We start from the raw sequence: 19,529 nt of genomic DNA on the forward strand, positions 1-19,529 counted from the left end.
GCTGTCACATAGCACTTTGTATGAGTACAGCCTCAAGCACTTCACAAATGGACTATTGTTGACTCCATTTTGTCAATGGGGAAACAGATCCAGAGAGATGATGCAACTCACTTAGAGACATCCAGCATCCCAGTTTAGAGCTAAGAACAAAACCTAGCTCTCCTGAGCCCCAGTCCAGTGCATGTTCCACTACTCCACACAACCTCTTCACTCCATGAGTACCACAAGAGCCCTGGAAAGGAGTTGTTTCTCCTTGGGCAAAAGAGATGATTGTTAGCAAGTTCCCTATTCAAGGGATTCAAGATACTCTATTGTCCACTGTAGTGAAAGTCACCCGACACTGAATGCCAGTATACCGTTTATGTCACACTTAAGACCCAAAATGAGAGCCCCCTGCATAGAGTAGAATGCACCTTTTGGGTTGGATTTTCCCCACCTGCCTCTCCCACCAAGCACCAGCAAAGAGTCTGGGGCATTCTGCTCTTCCCCTACAACAACTTTATTAAATACAACCAACCCAGCGTACATCAGCCTCAACAACTTTTAGTTTTCTATTTTAAGAGCATTGTGGTGAAGAAGCAATTATGTTGTGCAGCCACATACCAAGACATAGGCCCAGACTTATACACCTTTGCAACATGATAAGAAGAATATTATTACTCTACCCATGGTCTGACCAGATAAGCTATTTTGGGCGGGCAGCCTGTAGGAGTTTTTTTTTAACACTTCTTTTGCAGTATGTAGCACTCATAACTCCTGATGCCCTCATTGCAAAATAAAATGGAGGGGATAGGAAAGGACCACGCTTATTCAGAACCTGACCACCAGCCTCTGCCGGCCAGTGAGGAGTATGTTGTACCAGGTAATGCTTTGATGCACCATGAGGAGTATGCTGTACCAGGTACTAGTAGTAATGATGTAGCCTGAGGGAAAGGGAATTTATTGTAGTCTCATGGTGAACTAGAATTTTTAGCAGAAGAAAGAGAATTATAATTCCTTAATGCATAAAAAGAGCTTAAGTGATCAAATCTATGTCATTTATAGTAATGTCTGGTTTGGAGGAAACTGATCTTTACTCTGAAAAATTAACAGTGTATTATTTTTCTCACATTTTACGTTAAAGCCATGAAAGATAAAAGCACTTGAAAATAATTCACAGCTTAGATAAAACCCATCCTAAATATTATAACTGTCCATTATAAATATATGGTAGGTTTATACATCAGTTGTATAATATAATAGTTCCTTGTTCTCAGTTTTATTGTGTCAAAGTATTAACTGTGCATCTTTTTGCTTCAATACCAATTTGCATCAATGCTCTGAGTTAAATAATACGACATTTTTCATTACGTTTCTGTCATTTTAATGCAATACTCAATTCAGAGCACTGTTCAGTAGGGTGAATCCTGTGTTGATGACTGCTTTAACAGACACAAAGCTGGAGACAGACCTTCCAAAATATTTTAAACAACAGAAAGTTTGCATACCGGTTTAACAGGATTTTACATGAGCAAGGGATTAATCCCACACTTCAGACTTCACAAACTGTTGTGTGCTATACTAATAAAGGCAAGCAGGTTGGAGGTTTCACTGATCCGTCAAAAAGAATTTGCTAAGGATGGTAGGCCAAGGAAACAGGTTTTTTTCGCCTTTAATTCAGAGTGCTTTCCTCAGATTATTTTCTTTATCTCAAATGATTTTATTTATGTATATATTTATTTGTTTGCCTCAGCTCCTGAAAAGAAATAAGTTGATGTTTGACTGGGGGATGATGTTATGTACTACAGTAGCTCAGGGTTTTAATAATTGTTACTGAATTAAGCCTGACAGTCCTGTGCCACCGTAGTTCCAGTCCTCCTTAGAAGTATTCTGTTGGCAGACCGTTATCTACTGAACACAGTGCCTTGCATATCACTGGTATCATTATGCTGAAGGGGACTGTTGTTAAGATGCTGTTTTCTGTAAAACTAGAACATGGCATCTCTCTCTGAATACACCACAGTTTTTAAGGCCAGATGCTGTCATTTTTCTGTGAATAAGAAGCCATGAGACAGACCACTCACTGCCCATCAACTTCCTGCTTAACATCTTGGTGTCATCTCTCGCCATTTGTCAGTCTTGCCCATTTAGACTGTAGGCTTTTTGGCATGAGGGCTATCTCTTCACCCCTCCCCTGCTTGATGTAATGAAGCCTTCAGGCATTATTGTAAAAAAAAACTCAAGGCAAATGTTTTCCTACACCTGTTCCTCCACTGATCTGGTGGGGGGGAGGTGTTTAAGGCAGGCTAGTTTCTGTAGTCAACAGCACACAAGAGAGTGATGAGGTCAGCACCATGTCTATCTGCCTTCAACTCAGCCTGAAAGACCAGGCATCCATGTACAGCTAGGACAACCTTAGGCATGAGTCCACAACAAGAGATGAACTTATACCTCTGGCACAGAAGCAAGAAGCCTGTGCTTGTATTGCAGGGGGTCACACTCCTTAAAGGAGCATTTCCAAAGTTTATAACATATTTTTTCCTCTTGTTCTGAGTTACACGCCCAGGAATGGAAATTCCTGTAGCTAATACATACGATGAGGAATAAGACATTGTACTCTTAGCTCATCCCCATGCGAATGCAGGGAGGCTTGTTACTGCTATGTGACTCTGTTCCCCATCTGCACAGAGGGGATCCCAGTCCTACCTTGGTCTCACAGGGTTTGCTCACTTGGTCTTACTCATTATGTGCACAGAGGCTCTTGTTTGGAAGATATGAGGCCTAGTTTATGTTGTATATACTGTGCACTGAGGAGTATTGATCCATGTGAAATGATGAAAGCCCATCATCTTGTAGTTCTTTCTGTGACCTCTTACATGCCCTCAAAGAGGTTCCCATTCCTCACACCTTGCCTGCTCTCCCAAACATGTCATAGCTTAACCTGTGCTTCAGCTCATTGCAACCTGGGAGCTTGTGCTCAGGGCTTCAAGTCTTGTTCACATAATGCTATGGTTGGAGAAGGCGGGGCACAGGCTCAGGGAGGGAAATCATTAGGGCTGTGTGAGGCTTCAGACCGTGCTTCAGATCCGGAGAAGATTCGGGCGCTTTGGACGCCGAAGCAGCATGTCCAGATCAAAGTGCTGGCTTCCGAAGTGGTTCAGAGCTTCCGAACTGCTTTGGAAAAGCTTTGGAGCTGCTTAGATCAGAGATCCGGCCATAGGGTATAATTTGGCAGGCTTTGTGGCCTCAGCAGGAGCCAGCATCCCTGCAGTTTTCAGCCCACTGTGCCTTAACACACACAGGGTTATCTGTCACAAGTTTTGCCTGTCAGCAGCTTGAGGTGAAGTTCCCCTCAAACCCCTCACCTATCACCTTGAAACCTGGCAGGCTTTGTGGCCTCAGCAGGGGCCACCATCCCTGCAGTTTTCACCCCCCTGTGGTGTAACACATACATGTGACATGAGTTTTGCTTTAAAGAATTTGGGGTGCAGTTCCCCCCGAGCCCCTGCAGCAATCTTCTTGAAACTTGGCAGACCTCATGCTCTCACCAGCAGCTAACCCTTGTGCAAGTTTCATCCAAATCAAACAAAAAACAACAATGTTATAGGTATTTCATTGATTCCCCATTATACCCTGTGGCCAGATCTCTGAAGCGGCTCTGAAGCTTCGGAGCTGCTTTGGCTGAATCGAAGCAGGAAGCTGATCTGGGGCTCCGGATTGGATCCCTGGCATCCAAAATGGCTGGATCTGAAGCTGAATCAAATAGCTGCCTATTTGCAGAGGCCTAGAAATCATCCAATCCTTGGTGCTGTGATTCTGGATGGAATTTGTTTGGAGATACTTTGCTGAGATCTTCATTGGCAGGGAGCTATGTCAGAAGGCAGCACTGTCACAGTTGGCGGGTTGGGCTGGGCTGGGCTGGACAGGCTAGGACTGATAAACTGGAGACTCACACCACTATGTCAGGGACCATGTCTCTTGGGTAGGGTCTGAAGAAATTCTTTCCCCAGTACAGTCAATGGGAGTATCGTCTGTTACTGGATTCAGGATGTTATGTGTCTGCCTCTGCCATGGACCTTCCCTTTGACCCTGGGCAACTCACCAAAGCCCAGAGTAAAAATAAAACACAGGGGTTGCAAGGTATGATTAATGAGTGGGTGATATCCTGCGCCTCTCCCTCTGTGAAAGGGGCCTCCTTCATGCCTCTGCTCAGCTGTGCTCTCAGACAAGGATTTAAGTAGGACTGAAATGGCATTCTGTCTAGCTCTGCCTGGTTGGTCTTGCCCCCCCTCACTGAAGTGAACACCCTTCAGACCCAGAGCTGCTTACGGAGCCACTGTGGGATTGCTGACCTGGCAAAATCACCATGCCAGATAGCAGTGAGCTCAGACATGCTATACTACTCCCTACATGTTATCTCCTGAACCAGCAGCAGTGTAGCCACTTGTGTGTGAAGAAATGGGAGGGATAACTCAGGTCTGCTCCCAGCAACTCAGTACCACTCTTGAGTCATGTACTCTGCCTGCCTGCTGGTTGCTGGTAGGCCCCAGTGGGGGTAAGTGGGCTGTGTATTTTTTTTACCAGTGGTGCCTGTATAGACATGTCCTAAGCAGGACTAGTGGGGTCTGTGCCTTGCACTGACCTTCTGCCTAGCTAGATTTTGCCCATAGGCAGTGTGCCTCTGATGTATTAAAAATACCCAGCCAAAGGTGCACAGACACTTTCAGATAAAGGAGCGCTATGAGTTTAGATCTGGCTACAGTGGCATATGGGGGTGAATCTACATGTGGATATAGAAGCCAAGGCTTGATATAAGACCCAGAGGAAATAAAGCAGGGCCTTCCATTGGCTTTCCTGGGTCTTGAAGCAGGCTGCAGGTCTCTGTGGTAAAGGGCACATTAGACTTTGTAAAGGAGAGAGACAAGAGGGGCAGTAGTGCTGGGAGGTGCAGCCAGGGGCTGGATATGAATGGGGGGCTAATGAATGGGACAAAGCTGATACTCAAAACTCTGGCTATCCAGAATGCTTTAGACCTGGATCAGTTTAACAGGTTCTGCTACAGGACAGGGTAGACCAACACTTCACCTTTATAGACCAACCAAATGAGATTAATACATAGAGAAAGCACAAGTTTTCACAATCATGAAAGCTTGTGCTCTCTCTCTCTATATATATCTTAGTTAGCTGATAAAGGTACATATCTACCCTACCTCCTGGCTGACTTCAGACTAACATGGCTACCTCCCTCTCTAGGTTCTGCTATGCCATGGTTGAGAAGGCCTTGAATGAGTTCTTCATTCAAGCTCAGTACCTCCTGCTGGCTGTCTCCAAGTTCCTGTCCAAAGCAATGCCCAAAATGCTCATACAAAGCATATTAACATTCATTTAAATATGAAAGCCTGGTAACTTGTCTGCAGCCTGAAGCACCCCTTTCCCAAGGGTGTTCCAGACAGGCTAACTCAGTCTCTGGCTGAGTGGGGCCTGGGCCCACCTTGAGAGCCTCGGTTTTCTTGTTAGAGCCACCCACAGCAGGGCCCTCTCACCCCTGGGTGGGTAGGTTTCTACTGGTGGCTCATTACCTGTGGTGCTGTACTGATGATTGGTTTGTTCTCACAGATGTCATCATCACAAGGCGTTTGAGAGACCGAGAGCTGCTCAGGAAAAGGAAAACTGAAGCCCAGGAGAAAGACACTATTCAGTGGGTCCTGGGGTAAATTGTTCTTACAAAGCAGCGAGATTTTATTTTAGAGATGCGGATGCCATGGATGAGCAGAAAATTACTCCTGGATGCTAAGGATTGCTGTGGGTTTAGAGGGTGATTGGGATGATATGTACTCTGCAGGGGCATAAGGGGTTGGTATAAACTTTGTATGCATGTTGCATCATGTACCCAGGCCTCCTCCCCCCAAGCAGGGCAGGAAGAAAAGTTACTGCTTTTGCTCTTAATGTGCTTGTCTGCAGAGTTGAGCTTGGCAAGACAGTAGCAGGGAGAGAATGTGCTGATTGTTTGGGCAGCAGGTATCCTCTCCATCTCAGCAGCACACCAGAGAGTCAATGTATTCCTCAGAGGGATGGCTGAGCCCTTCAGGGCAGCTCTTAGGATTGTGTAGTTGATACACTGCTGGCCCTAGAGGCTAAACCTAGTCCTATAGTCCAGGACCAGTGCAACCCTGCATCGCCCCTTGTGCTTGTCCTTCTGCCCTGGGGAACTGTGTCTTATCAGACTGTGGCATCACATAGGCATCTTTACACATGCTCCGGGGATGGGGAGGGGTGCTTTAATTAGAATGGCTCTTGGAAGCTGCTCTAATTAAAGCGCCCACAGCACCATGTGTATTCAGCATCCCATGCTCCAAAATGGCAGTGGGGGTGCTTTAACTAAAGCTTGCTCATGCAGGGACACTGACTACATGAAATGCCAAGGTTGCTGGAGTGTGCTAATTAGCATACTCCAGCAGACTTGATTAATCAAGTCTGGTCCAACACACTGTAATTACAGCATCAGAGCAGATGTCCATCATGTCTGCAGGCACCCATAGATTTGTGCCAGCAGGCTCATATGGCTTGGGAAGGTGGTTGTTTTGCACTGGGTGGCCTGGCGGGAGAGGACAGGAGTCAAAGGGACTTCACATGAGCCTGGGTGTCCTTAGACAGATTCTGCGCCACAAGACAGCACCTCTTCAGCCCTTGTACAAGCCCCTAGGCCTTAGCCCAATCCCTGTACCTTGCCAGATCTGGCTCCTAAGAGATCCCAGCCCTCCAGAGAGAGATCCTATAACCCAGGTGGGCCCTAGAGAAGCAGGTCCTAACATCCATCAGCTCCTGGGCAACCACACTGAGCAAGTACCACACTGTAGGCAACAACATGCTTCACTCTCCTTGTCAAGCTTAGTTTTAATTTTTTTACTTCCTGTTGGTCTTTGTAATTTCAGAGTCATGCAGGCAATGTGCACCCTGTGCGGCATGGGTTAGAGACAACTGCCACAAGGAAACCCTTCCTCCTAGATCTCCGCTGTCTCGATAACCTTGCTCCCTGCCAGCCCACAGAGAGCGCCCTATTCTAGACCAACCTACAAGGACAGTTCCTGCCCCCCAACCAGATCTCTGCTCTGTGCAGAGACCTTAGATCTCTTCCCAAAATGAACCCATCCCTTAAACCAGAATCCTCCAAATATGCCAGCATCTAGCACCCTCCTCCCAGTTACCTCCAGCAAAGTCTAACTAGCATCCAGGCCCACCTACATGCCAGCACTCACTGTGTCATCATCACAGGCAACTTCTAGTACTACCTCTGCGTCTCTCTTGACATCTCTCTTCATTCAGCACACATACCCTACTAGACTCTGGCTTCAAACTCAGTGTAGCCCTGTTTCTTCCCTTCACCAGTGTCTAGGGCATGGGGCATTGCCCATAATCCATAGCTGTGTGACTTGCAAATATTCATACATATGTAAACTCATTGCATATTTTGCATATTGTGTCATGCATGGAGTTGCATAGGGCTTGACAGCTGTGGAAGCCCACAGGGAGTGAAGAAAGAGTAGTGAGGAGCAGGGGATAGAGGGGACTCGCACTGTGCCCAGTACTGCTTCTGTGCCCATTGCCCATGGCTTTTCCTAGAAGGCAGAGATGTGGGTTTTCAGGAAAATTTTAATTGGAAAATTTCACAGAAAATTGTCCAGTGCCCTAAATAAAGTGTGATCTTATTTAGCATGTTTATTTGACTTATATTTAGTAAATAAAACTAAACAGGTACCCTCATGTTAATTTTATGTCTGAATAGCTTCAAGTATTTGAACTGAAATATTTGATTAGGACAAAAATTAAATACAGCACACTTAATGTGGTTTAAATGTTACAGTCAAACAAATTCAAAGCTTTATGTGGAAAGAAATTATTTTTATTGGAATACTTGTAAAAATGTAAAGACAATACACAATAGCATGAACTTCCTTTACATTGTTTGTTTAAATTTAAGAAGAAAAATAAAGGCTCTGAAAACTGTTGACACATTAATTTTAGCACACCCAAAGAACTGTGCATGATATGCTATGCTTTGGTTTTGATTTGACCTGCACAGCCAATTAGGTGAATTTATAACTTGATTTTTGATTTGGATGATTATGTGAGTGCATTTACCCTCCTGTTTACAAATCAATAAAACATATATGTACCCTCTCACACACTTCCTAGGAATAATCACTGGAAAAACATTAATTATAACTTTAAAACTGCCAAGCTTGCCTAATATTGTTTTGGCATCCATTCATTGTTACTAATGAATTTTATGAAACAATGAATTTTTAGAAACAGAAGATTTCCCACGGAAAAATAAAGCACTGGAAAATTCGTGTTTTGGAAAATTTTCCACCCCACATTTCTGCTAGCAGGTTAATCTAATCCTCATTCAAGGGATCTCACTATCCTTCCAAGCCCTGAACAGCCATTGCCCAGCATGCAGTGGTGAGTGTAAGGATTCCTGGCATAATATTTGCCTTTCAATTTTAGCCATCATGGCTCTAGGGAACTCCATAACCCACCTGCTATCTGCTTCCATAGGCTGGGTGTCATCCACAGACCATTATTTTCCCAGGTGGTAACGGCCCTCAAGCAACAGCAGCTTTGTCACACATACGATACAGAGACCACTATGACCAATGGCTCAGGCATGCAGGTCTGGACTATATAACATGTCTGGCTGGTCTCTGTCTGTCCACTAGGGTTGGGCATCATTTCTGGTTGCTGTAATTATGTTGGCAAGAACCCCTAAGAAGCTACTGTTGCTGATAGAGCTTGTGGGGGTGGAAGTGAACTATGCCTGATTTGCTGGTATCACCATATTGGTAGGGCCATCCCAGCATAGTGCTGCTAGAATAAGGAGAGTCTGATGCCTGCCTCACACTGAGGGTGCCTGGCAGCACCGTCATTTCCTTCCATGCTTATAAGCTCACCATAAGGTCACAGCATGTGTGTGTGAAATGCCCTCATGTTCTGACAGGGAGGAGAAAAACAAAAGGCAGAAGAGGGGCCGAGGAGCTGGAAGAGGAAGGGGCCGACCACTGGTTACACAGCCAGAGCCTCAGCTTAAAGAGTCAGAGAATGAGCTGTCAGAACAAGCCCAGACCCCCCAAGAGCACCCTGTGATCACAGTCCATGAGCTGCCCAGTGACACCCTGCAGGAGGCAGTGGAGGGGATCTCAGGTGAGGGCAATTTGTTTGCAGCAGGTAAGTTTCTGGGGATCCTGTAGACTAATAGGCTTCAGAATGAGCACCCTCCCCTAGCTATGTCCCTCAAGAGGAGAGGCACTGCTCAGACAGTGGACAGTCTTGGTGAATCAGCCTAAAGCTTTGGGCCATTGCTTCCCTCCAAGCTGCAGAGAGGAGCTTGTTCCTTCTGAACAACTGGCCCCTCTTACAGACCATCCATTCATCAACTCCTGGAAGAGCACAGAGACTGCTCACATCCTGAGAAGGGCTGAGATCTGTGCATCTCTGCCTGATGCAAGTGGTTACATTCTGCTCTTATGGCCTTGTAGGTCAGTGCCATCCTCATCCCCATCAGTGGAGTTACACTGGCTTGGACCTCATATTTACTCAGAATCTGACCTAAGATCTCTGGGACTTAGGCAGTCTCAGGGCCAGGCTAGTCTTGTCTCTTCCAAGATCCTACAGGTAGCTCTCCTGAAGCTCTGTGAGGTTTGGAGACCCATTGGCCCATGGAACGAATACAAACAGGGAATTCACCTGGCCTTGAAGCATGGCAAATATTTGGGGCCTGTGTTTCAGAGGTGTTGCTCCCCTTCTGCTACCACCAAATTTAGTAAAAAGGTGAGGGACACAGTGTTTTAAAACCCAGGCCCTGTGAACCTCATCCTGCATCGGGGACCTTGGTACCAACTCAGGGCCCAATTGACTTTCCTGGGATGTGTTTTGCTTCTGGGCTCTGCCGTGTGGAACTCACCTCACTGAACAGTATGGCGAGCACCCTGCAAACCAAGGGACTGGCCTTGCAGCTCCTGGCCTACCTGTGCAAGGCACATCACACCCATTTTAAAATAGTGGGTCTGACTCGAAAAAGATTATGAATCAGGCTCCATCACCACAGGATCACAGATCATGATTTTTTGTGTGTGTGTGTGTGTGTTTTACAGAGCAGAAAGAAGCACCCGGGTCAGCAGAAGGGGAAATACTAGAGGATTTGAACACTCCTCTGGAAAATGACTACCAGGATAATGAATACCGCCCCTCTGCTTTATTTTGAATTTTTCTTTTCTTCTTCTTCAACAATTGCATCAGTTGAATTCCAAACACTGGTACAATGATCTAGACCTGCTATTTCTGTGTAAGGAATAAAACCCAAAAGCTTGTGCTGTTACCCTTCTAACCTGCTGTTTTGCCTTCATACAAATACTGGGGAAATACCTTAATTTTCTTGAAAAATAATAAACTGCTAGAGCTCAATAATTATGTGCTAAGGAAAGTATCATATGCTCTTTTGATTCTCTTTCAAATTCACCTCGTATTCTATATGAAACTCCTGTTTCCATGAAGGTCCATAGTGTAGCAGCTTTTTGCCACAATTGCTTGCAGAATCAGGATCATAGACAGATCTGTGGAAGCACTGTGGAATGAACTGATTATCCAGCCTCCCAGTCCCTGTAAATGTGTAACTGCAATTTTGCTTAATCTGAATCTCCCAGAGACACCTTGGCAAGATGGGCATATCTGGTTATGATGTAGCTGTTATTCTAGTGCTGAAACCTGGACAACACAGGTGCCTCTTCAGGTTGCAAGCCTTAAGCTGTATTTCTGCAGTTTATTTGTATTGTCCTCTCTGGCCCCTGTTCTTCCTCAGACCAGGAGAATAATTGTGTTTCCCTTTCATCTTCTGCTTATCAGCAGTGCTGCCTTTATAACTCTCTTACATAAGCCCTGCAAGTTAAAGAAACTTGGCTATAGCTTTCTGGATAAGCACAAAGGCTAGAGAAAGGACAAGGAATAATACATCTAAGGCATCCTGGAGGTAATGCAGTGTTTGTCATTAATGGAAGAGCAGCATCCTTTAATCCAGGGTCAGGCAATTATTTCAGGCAGAGGGCCGCTTCCTGAGTTTTGGCAAGCCTTTGAGGGCCACATGACAGGCAGCCAGGGGCAGATAAATATTAATTTTCTAAATTTATTAGGGGTCCTGTGGGCCAGATAGAATGGCCTGGCGGGCCACATCTGGCCCGTGGGTTGCATTTTGCCCACCCTTGCTTTAATCAATGAATGAATAAAAAAGGGGCAATGTAGTTGCTTTACTCTGACCAGTACATTGTACTTGCAGGCTCACGTTTTCAAACATGGATGCAACAGCGAGGGGTAGTTATAAAACTGGCCTGCTTCCAGTAGTGCTGAGCAGAGCCCCTGTAATTTCGTGGAAAGTCTGAAAATTAGGCCTTTTAGGGCTTGTCCACACTGCACCAGCAGTATGTCCTTTCAAAGATGGGTCCAAGCATGCTCTGGCTGCTCCAGTCCCCATCAGTGAGGGTGCTCTGGGCATGTCAGCAGCATACGAAGAAGGGTCTTCACCCTGGGCAGCAGCTGTACTGGCAGCAAGATTCTTGTACCCCTTCTAAGTTTGTACCTGGAACTGATACCCCAGTCACCTATCCTTAGATACTCCACTGGGATTTGCCCCCAGCACCTGCTCTCAAGCCCTTGGACTCCTGCAGGTTGGGGAATAGTCAACGGTGCTGAGTGCAGTGGAACCACACTGGTAAATGTCAAGGTCTGGAGCAGCAGACTTTTGAGGGGGGAGAGGGTGTAGTCAACGAGAAGTGTAAAAGCAGCATCCATGTGGCTGTCCCTGATAATTTTCAACTGAAAGCTCCTGCCTTTGCCATTAAGTAATGACAGGCCACAGATGTTGAACCACAGGCCTAAGGAACTGCCTTTTTCCCTGGGCACATTGCCATATCAATGGGTTTCCTTCATGAAATTTCCTAAAAGATAACTTGGTTTTAATGCCCTCCTAAGATCCAGGGGCTGCAAGTGTGCTTTCTTTTTGTGACCCCAAGATCTAGTTGACCAGTGAAGTCTAAACAGAACAGGACAGCACCCTCTTGTGTTCTCAGCATTAGGAATAAATCACCTGTTGAACAGCTTGGAAATCACATCTCTGAATATCAGACACAGCCCCCAGGGGTTACATAACATAGGCAATGTCAGTGGGTGAGGGGGGCACATGGGTCATGTGCCCCCTTCCCCCAAGATTTCTGTGCCAGTGGCAGGGCACATTCTTCAGTGCAGAGCTGGGCTGGAGCTGGATCAGAGATCCACAAGGGTGCATAAGTACTCATAGAATCACCCACTGCAGCACCTTAGAACCCATTCTCCGTCTGACATGCAGCCTGGCTGAAGCCAGGGACCAGCAACAGCAGGGATGGTGGCAGTGGTGCAGAGTTGTGCTCCCCCACTGTCAACGTTTACACATCATGCATGTTATATAACATGCCTGGAGATAGGAGAGGAACAACCTTTACTTCTGCCAGGACAAGCCCCAGCATTGCAGAGAAGCAACATGCTCAACTTATAGAGTGTGACAGTGTCATGTCAGTCAGAGTACAACTTTTAAGGTGTTGCTGTGGGTAATTCTATAAAGAATGTACTTACATACCCCCATGGATCTCTTATCTATCTCCAGCCCAGTTCTGTGCTGATGATTGCTTGGCAGCCTGTATGAAATGTATTATGGCATCATTTCCATGCCCCTTGAGAGGAGCTTAGCAGAGGCCCAAAGAGGGGTTGGCATAGGGAAAGTGATGGTTGGACAGAGGTAGCTTCTGGACCTTGTAACAGGGAACCTTTGCCCTGTTACTGCAAGGCGATATGGCCCTTTAAGGGCAGGATCTTTGTAGCACAGGCAGCCAGCAGACTGGGGTTAAGGAACAACCCTGTAGAAAGGTCAGCTGCCATGAGAAGTCATATGACTGAAAGAAGGTTCAGGCTTGAGCTATACAAGACCTAGGTCTGAGCTGGTCAGGTAGTTTTTTTTAGCTCTGAGAGCCATGAAGAGAACAGGGCTCCTGAAGCTGCAGTGGGACTGAAAGGAAGCAGCTCTGCAGACCTGGGAACAAGGGAGAGTTATCTGGAACACTGAAAGGCTCATTTATGCAGGCAAATGGCCTTTATTTTATGTTAAGCCTGGTGAGGCTTTGGTTGTCTGCTACAGGGCTGAGATGTTTTTTATTTAAGTTGCACCAGTAATTTAGTCTTGAGCCTTGTGGAAAGCAGGTTCAAAGCTTATTCAGAAAGCCTGAAACTCAGATAAGGGCAGAGCTAGGGCTGGGACCATGGTGTGCAAGAATTCCATCCCAGTCTCTTCTATTAGTTTTTTTTCCTTTGTCATTGTCTCCTCACCTGTCTGTCAATCTTCTGGGTTATAGCTACATGACCTGAAGCAGGTACAGGGGGAGTGAACCTAGTCTCTATTGTTTAAGCACTGACATCATGGCATGGAGGTAGAGACTTGAGCCATGTCACACCCTTAGGTAACTGTGATGCTTTTTAAATTGGTTGGTCATCATCAAACAACACCTGCCTTTGATTGGGCCTGGAAGGTGAGGTCAGAAAGGCTATTTAAGGGTCCCTTCATCTTGGGAGTGGCATCTTGAAACACACACAATGAACTGCCTGCCTCCAGAGGAAGCTTAAATCAGTCTTTGGATGATATTTGTGAGTAACTTACCTGAAACTTACCTAGAAATATAGCTTACTGTAATGTAGAAGCGTAACAAAAGGCTACCAAGCTGTACTGTTTGCTCTGGGTTATTCTTTGACGCTTCTCTAACTGTACCCTTCCCTAAACCTACCCTCTTTAACCAATAAAGTGCTCCACTATAACAAGCTCAGTAGTACTTGCTGGGAGAGGGATTGGGCATACCTTTATGCTCCCTATGCTCAGCTGCCTAAGGAAGGCTGCTTTCTGTGCTTCAGGCTTAAGGAAGCACCCCAAGGTCTCGCAGTGGGTCAAGCATTCTCAAGGTCTACAATGCCTGTGGGCACAGAGCCCAAATACAGACCAGACCCCTGGGTGGTGGCAATGGTTACCCCAGGCTTGCAGATGTGCTCCAGGAGGGGGTTGGCCAGACATGAAGTGTCCTGGAGGGGAGGCACTTGGGTGCAGTGAGGTGGGTGGCTCAGTGCAGCTCTCACAGCCTGCTGTCTAGAAGGTATAATTTGGGAAAAGGAAATAGTCACTGAAAACCCTTGAGCAAACAAGGTTTTAATTTGGCATCGGGTCAGCTGGATAGAGTAGCTAGCTAGAATGGCTGACAAGTATGACCACATGACCAGGGATGACCTGGTGAAGGCATTGGAGGAAAGAGATATTCCAATACCACAGGGTCAAAAGAAAAAAAGGACAGGATTAGAGCTCTACAGGATGCTGATCAGGCAGAGCAATCTCCACCTCCTCTCTTCTTAGAGACTAAGGACCCCGAGGAGCAACCTCTCTCTCAACCCCTTGACTTGGAACTCCAGAAATACAAGCTGCATCTAAAAGCTCAGGAGGCACAGTGCAGGCACGGGGAGTGCAAGCTCGAGCTAGAATTGCGTAGGATGGAGCTGGCAGAGAAAGCAGCACAGCACGAGGCTAAAGAGGCCTGGTTCAGGTGCAAGGCTGAACAGCACCAAAGTGAGCGGTGGAAAGCTTCCCCATACAATCAAGCACCCTCCAGACAGTTCTCAAACTATTTACAAGATTTAATTATTTACAACATAACAAATAACCGTTAAATAAACACACTGATATACCAGCTAATAAAACCTCAAGAAATTATTTACACAGTCTCTCACTTGCACACGGTGTACTGGGGATCCTGTGTGCACCGCCCCGGTGGGGTGTCTCAGGGAGCAGAACTGTCTGTGTCCCTGGACGTGGTCTGTGGACGCTCCCTGATGCTGGTGTCCGTCTCCGAGCTCCTGGGGTCTCCGGGCAGCAGGCAGCGACTCCTCCTCTGCAGTCCCTGCAAAGACAGCCTTCCCCGGCTCAGCAGGGAGCGGTATCTGAGCTGCAGGCTGTAGCAACTCTCCTGCCTCACAGCCTGGCAAATGCAGCCCCTGGAGCCCCTCACCCCGCAGGGAAAACAGGGCAGACTCTGGCAGTCCCTCCCCACTCTGTTGTGCTCACCCAGCCGTTCAGCAGGCTGCAGGCAGGTCTTTCAGGTCTTTCCTGGCTTGGAGTCTCCACACAATCAGCCCCTCTCTGACCCTGTCTCCACAGGCTCCCGGGCTGGAGAGGGGAACTGGATACTGGATCTCCCCCGTGGCAGCCTCTTCTGCTGCTCCTCGGGGCTCTCCGAGGAACCGCTGTGTTGAGAGTATCTCCGGTCTCCAGCCTGTCCCTCAGCCCCACTCTCTCTCTCTCTTGTTCCCTCTCACAGGAAAATTGCTCCCCCCCTGTTATCCAAGCCTCTCGGCCAATCCCAGCCCAGAGCCCTTCCTGGGGTTTTGCTGAAGGCTTTCACAACTTTGCTGGGGTTACATCACCCCTCCCACTTCCAACAGGGCTGCCTCCACAGCAGCTTCACTTGCCCTCAGAGCCTACAGTGTCCCCCCCCCGGGGCAAACTCTGTCTCTGCCAGGCAGCCCTCTCCATTCTTTCAGGTGGGTCCATTTTTTAAATGCTGCTACATATGAAAGATGGTTTCCAACAGAAGTTTCTCACTGGTGCAGCATTTGTTGACATGTCTGCTGCATACGATACTATCCAACACCACATCAGGATCCACAAACTGTACCTTATGACTGACGACTTAGATCTAAGCCAGACCACCAGGTGCATCTTGGACAACAGGCAGGTCTACATGGAACTAAATGGCCAGAAAGCTGGATGGTGCTCCCAAGAGAGCAGCTTACCACAAGGCAGTGTGCTCACCCCACTTCTATTTAGCATCTACATTAATGATCAGCTACTTCCTGAAGAACATCGGTGTGTCATCTATGCTGACGATCTCTGCATTACCACACAGAAGATGAATTTTGAGGACACAGAGAAGATCCTAGAGAGGGCACTGAAAGAAATGTCAGATTATTACCTAAATCATTATCTCAAATCCAACCCTAGCAAAAGTCAAATCTGGACTTTCCACTTGGGGAATCAGGACATGGAATGACACCTGGGGTGACCAAAGTCTCAAACATCAGAACCACCTGGTCCACTTAGGGGTAACACTGGACCATACGCTTAGTTTCAAAAAGCACATATTAAATACCAAAGCCAAGGTCAACACACAAAGCAACATTCTGCATAAGCTCACAAATTCCAAGTGGGGAGTACATCCATACACCCTATGCACTATTGCCTTAACACTTTGTTTCTCTGTGGCTGAATATGTCTGCACCACCTGGGGACGCTCAAGTCACAGTAAACATCTTGACACTGCCCTAAATGATACATGCAGAATTATAACAGCTACCTAAATCCCATCCCTGTTCCCTGCCTATACGCACTATCTGACACAGAGCCCCCTTACATCAGGAGGAAAGTAGCAGGCACCATTGATCAGCAGGTACAAGAGTCAGATGACCACCACCCGCATATGGACTTCGACCAGTGCACTGTCATCTCCCATTGAGAAACAGCTTTTTGTCCCCTACCATACCATTGACCATGTCACCAGAATCAGCCAGAACTACCCTCTGGCAACAAGAATGGGAGAAACTAGGCAACAAACCTGTTGAATGGAGCCAGCAAGGAATTACCTCCAGTAAGGAGTTAGCATCTATTGACACTGGATTTTAGGAACCCAGCCCTTATACCTTTGTTCCTGGTGGGCACAACCCTCAGACTGACCACAACACCTGCCAGTTGATAATAGATGAGTTTACTAATACAGAGTGATAACAAAAAAGCAACAATACAAACAATCAAGCTATTCTATATCTATCAATCCTAGCTAGGGCTGTCATCAGAGTCGAAGTACATCTGGTCAGGATGCAGGCTCCACTCTGAGGGTCTTTCTCTTAAGTGTCAGCAGTCTGGAGGTGGGATGCCGAGGCCCACAGGCCCCCTCAAGTGGGGTGCATGAGATGGGCTGCTGGCATTCCCTCTGTCCATGTTGGCCTTGGGGACCCTTCCCGGGGGATGGGGATGGGGATGGGGATGGGGACCCCTCTCAGGGAGCAAAATGGGGAGGAACAGGGAGGGACCCTTTGTTAATCTCAAGTCTCTGCTTTTGCATTCTCCTTCCCCCTTGATGACTCCTGATGACTCTTCATTTGTGGCTATCTCTAGTTGGTTGTCTCTCTGTGGTCACATGTCCATGTAGCCTTCTGGCCCTTCTCCTAATTTGGTCTGCTGCCCCAAAACTGGGACTTAGCCCCCCCACTTTCTGAGGCCTTGTTGGTGTCACTTATTTTGTGTTATGGGACAGTATGGTACATCCTTCTTTGGTTCCCAGGCTGTGTGTCCTGGTTGTGTTAGACAACCTGTCTGCCTTGAAGGGTATGATCTCATGTTATGGCATGCCCCCCTCAATTCTCAGGCTGTGTCCTTCCATTGGCCTTGTTGTGCTAGACAGCCCGTCTGCTTTCAGGGCCATGAGAAGCTGTGTATGCATCTCCCAAGTTCTTTAGAAATCCCTTTAACCCCTTCTGCCCATCTTGAACTCTTATAATGCATATATCTATACCTATAAGCCAATTCCCGAAACACAGGCCTTCAAGTGCCATTAAGCCAGCAGCATCTGGCTCCAACTACAAATGGCATACATAGCACACAAATGGAGAGTTGGTCTTGGCAGATGCAACTTTTAAATTAAATCATGGGGCCTCTGTGCAACTGACCAATGTGTTTATCAGGAGAAGATAACCATGGATCATCTGAGATGCCCTGTAGCACCACAATGCACCGCACAAGATTTACCAACACTAACACCTGAAGCAGTGGCCTGTGCAGAATACTGGTAACAGACCATATAGAAAGGTTGGATTGGAGGCATGACGAAGAAGAGAGCTGGGGCCTAGAAGCCAGGCCTAGACTAGTGGGTCTTGGTTAAGGGACCAGCCAGAGTAAAGGGGCGGAAGCTGGGAAAGCTAAAAACCCAACAAGGGAAGGAAGGCCTGAGGTGGCCTGGAGATGTAGAGACAAGTGTCTCACCTGATTGGTGACTTAAAACACCTGCAAGGCATGGGGCATGGTGTAGGAGCAGATGAAGTCAGGCAACTAGCCTTAAGGCAAGCAAGATTGGGAGAGCTGACCACCAGAGAGGGGGGAGAACACCTTAGGCTCATCAGCTTCTGAAGGCAGCCTCCCTTTCAAGATGTGCAGGTGAGCAGGCAAGGGAAGACCTTAAGAGACAGGGCAGAAAGAGAGCCTAGCAGGGATGAGGGGGCCTGCAGGGGGCATCATAATGGCCCTCAAGCACCTAACCTGTTACACCCCCTAGAGCTGCAGGGCTTGGAAAAGAGGCCTTGATGATTCATCTGTTCTGGGCAGTCAGCTACAGCTCCCTTTCACAGCCCCATTCTCTGCTGTTGCTGAGTACAGCACATAACTAGGACACCAGTATGTGGGAGTAAGGACTTACTGGAGAGGAGGCTGCACCTCCCTGGAGTCAGAAGGCCAGGCAGAGGGAGAAGCCTGGCAGCCTCCACAAGGAACACACCCAATGTGCTTCTCCTCCCATGCCCATTGTCCTTTCAGCTCTGAGTTCCTCTTTTCACCTGGCCTTGTCAGCAGCGGCGAGCTCTGCCTCTGCAGGACATGCCTGTCTGCATAGCCAGAGAGCTCAGTGACCCTCCTGAAAATGGAGCCAGCATAGTTCATGCACCACATTCCCTGAGAGCACCCCCCTGTGCTGAGAAAAAGGTTCCTCTTGCCCGGCCCCTTTGTCTCAGCCCAGGAGAGGGGTAGGGTGGATGGTGTGGCATTTCTGACTTATCACTGCAGGGTTAACTCTCACTTGACTGTCTGGACTCCTTTGCATTCTGGTTCTGTTTAACCAGGGCAAATCTCCCTTTGGGGATACCCAGAAGCTCCTCACTGCCTGTGGTGAAGGCGTTGCCTGGATGGAGCCTCTGGAGCTCCAAGGACCGCCTTTGGCTCTACCTCTGACAGTCTCCACTTCCTAGCCATAATACGTCCATGAGGATGTAGATACTTGAGGCCTAGGAGAGTTAGGTGCTTTGGTAAATCCCACCAGGTGCCAAGATGCCTTTGTAGATTTGACTTCATATCCCTGGGGCAGGAGTGGTTTCATGACAGGCATATAGATTTTCTCCAGCATGGTGGGGCAGTAATCCTGGCCCTAAATTCTGGGTAGGACTGTACTGCAGCTCATCTTGTGATGGCAGACACTGTGGTTCTGCTTCAGGGCTGAGCTACTGGCTGATGGGTTTAGCACAGGAGGCTGCATCATGGATGATAACTGAGGAAACCAGCAGTCCTTGCCCCTGCACTGGGGCGGACACCAACATGCTAGGCCACATGCACAGGACACTGGGTGTCCTTGGCTTCCCAGCTCAGGTGATGGTTCCCTGACCTATGTCACCTTCCCATAAACTAT

General features: G+C 47.4%; 1 protein-coding gene across 2 annotated transcripts; it reads left to right on the top strand.

The window, feature by feature from the left end:
* Positions 1–736: 736 nt before the first annotated feature.
* Positions 737–13,833, top strand: HEMGN (hemogen). 2 transcript variants are annotated; one of them, XM_090039009.1, is made up of 4 exons: positions 737–862; positions 5,596–5,689; positions 8,978–9,180; positions 10,131–13,833. In XM_090039009.1, exons 1-4 carry the CDS (start codon positions 760–762, stop codon positions 10,238–10,240), a joined length of 510 nt encoding a protein of 169 aa, XP_089895135.1. In that variant the 5' UTR covers positions 737–759; the 3' UTR covers positions 10,241–13,833. The 2 variants fall into 2 exon arrangements, with proteins under 2 accessions (XP_089895135.1, XP_089895136.1); XM_090039010.1 differs by having other exon boundaries at positions 5,596–5,677.
* The last annotated feature ends 5,696 nt before the right edge of the window (positions 13,834–19,529 follow it).

This window comes from Crocodylus siamensis, chromosome 3 (genome assembly GCF_052110815.1).
Source record: "Crocodylus siamensis isolate JL-2025a chromosome 3, ASM5211081v1, whole genome shotgun sequence".
In the NCBI taxonomy this organism is placed as follows: Eukaryota; Metazoa; Chordata; order Crocodylia; family Crocodylidae; genus Crocodylus; species Crocodylus siamensis.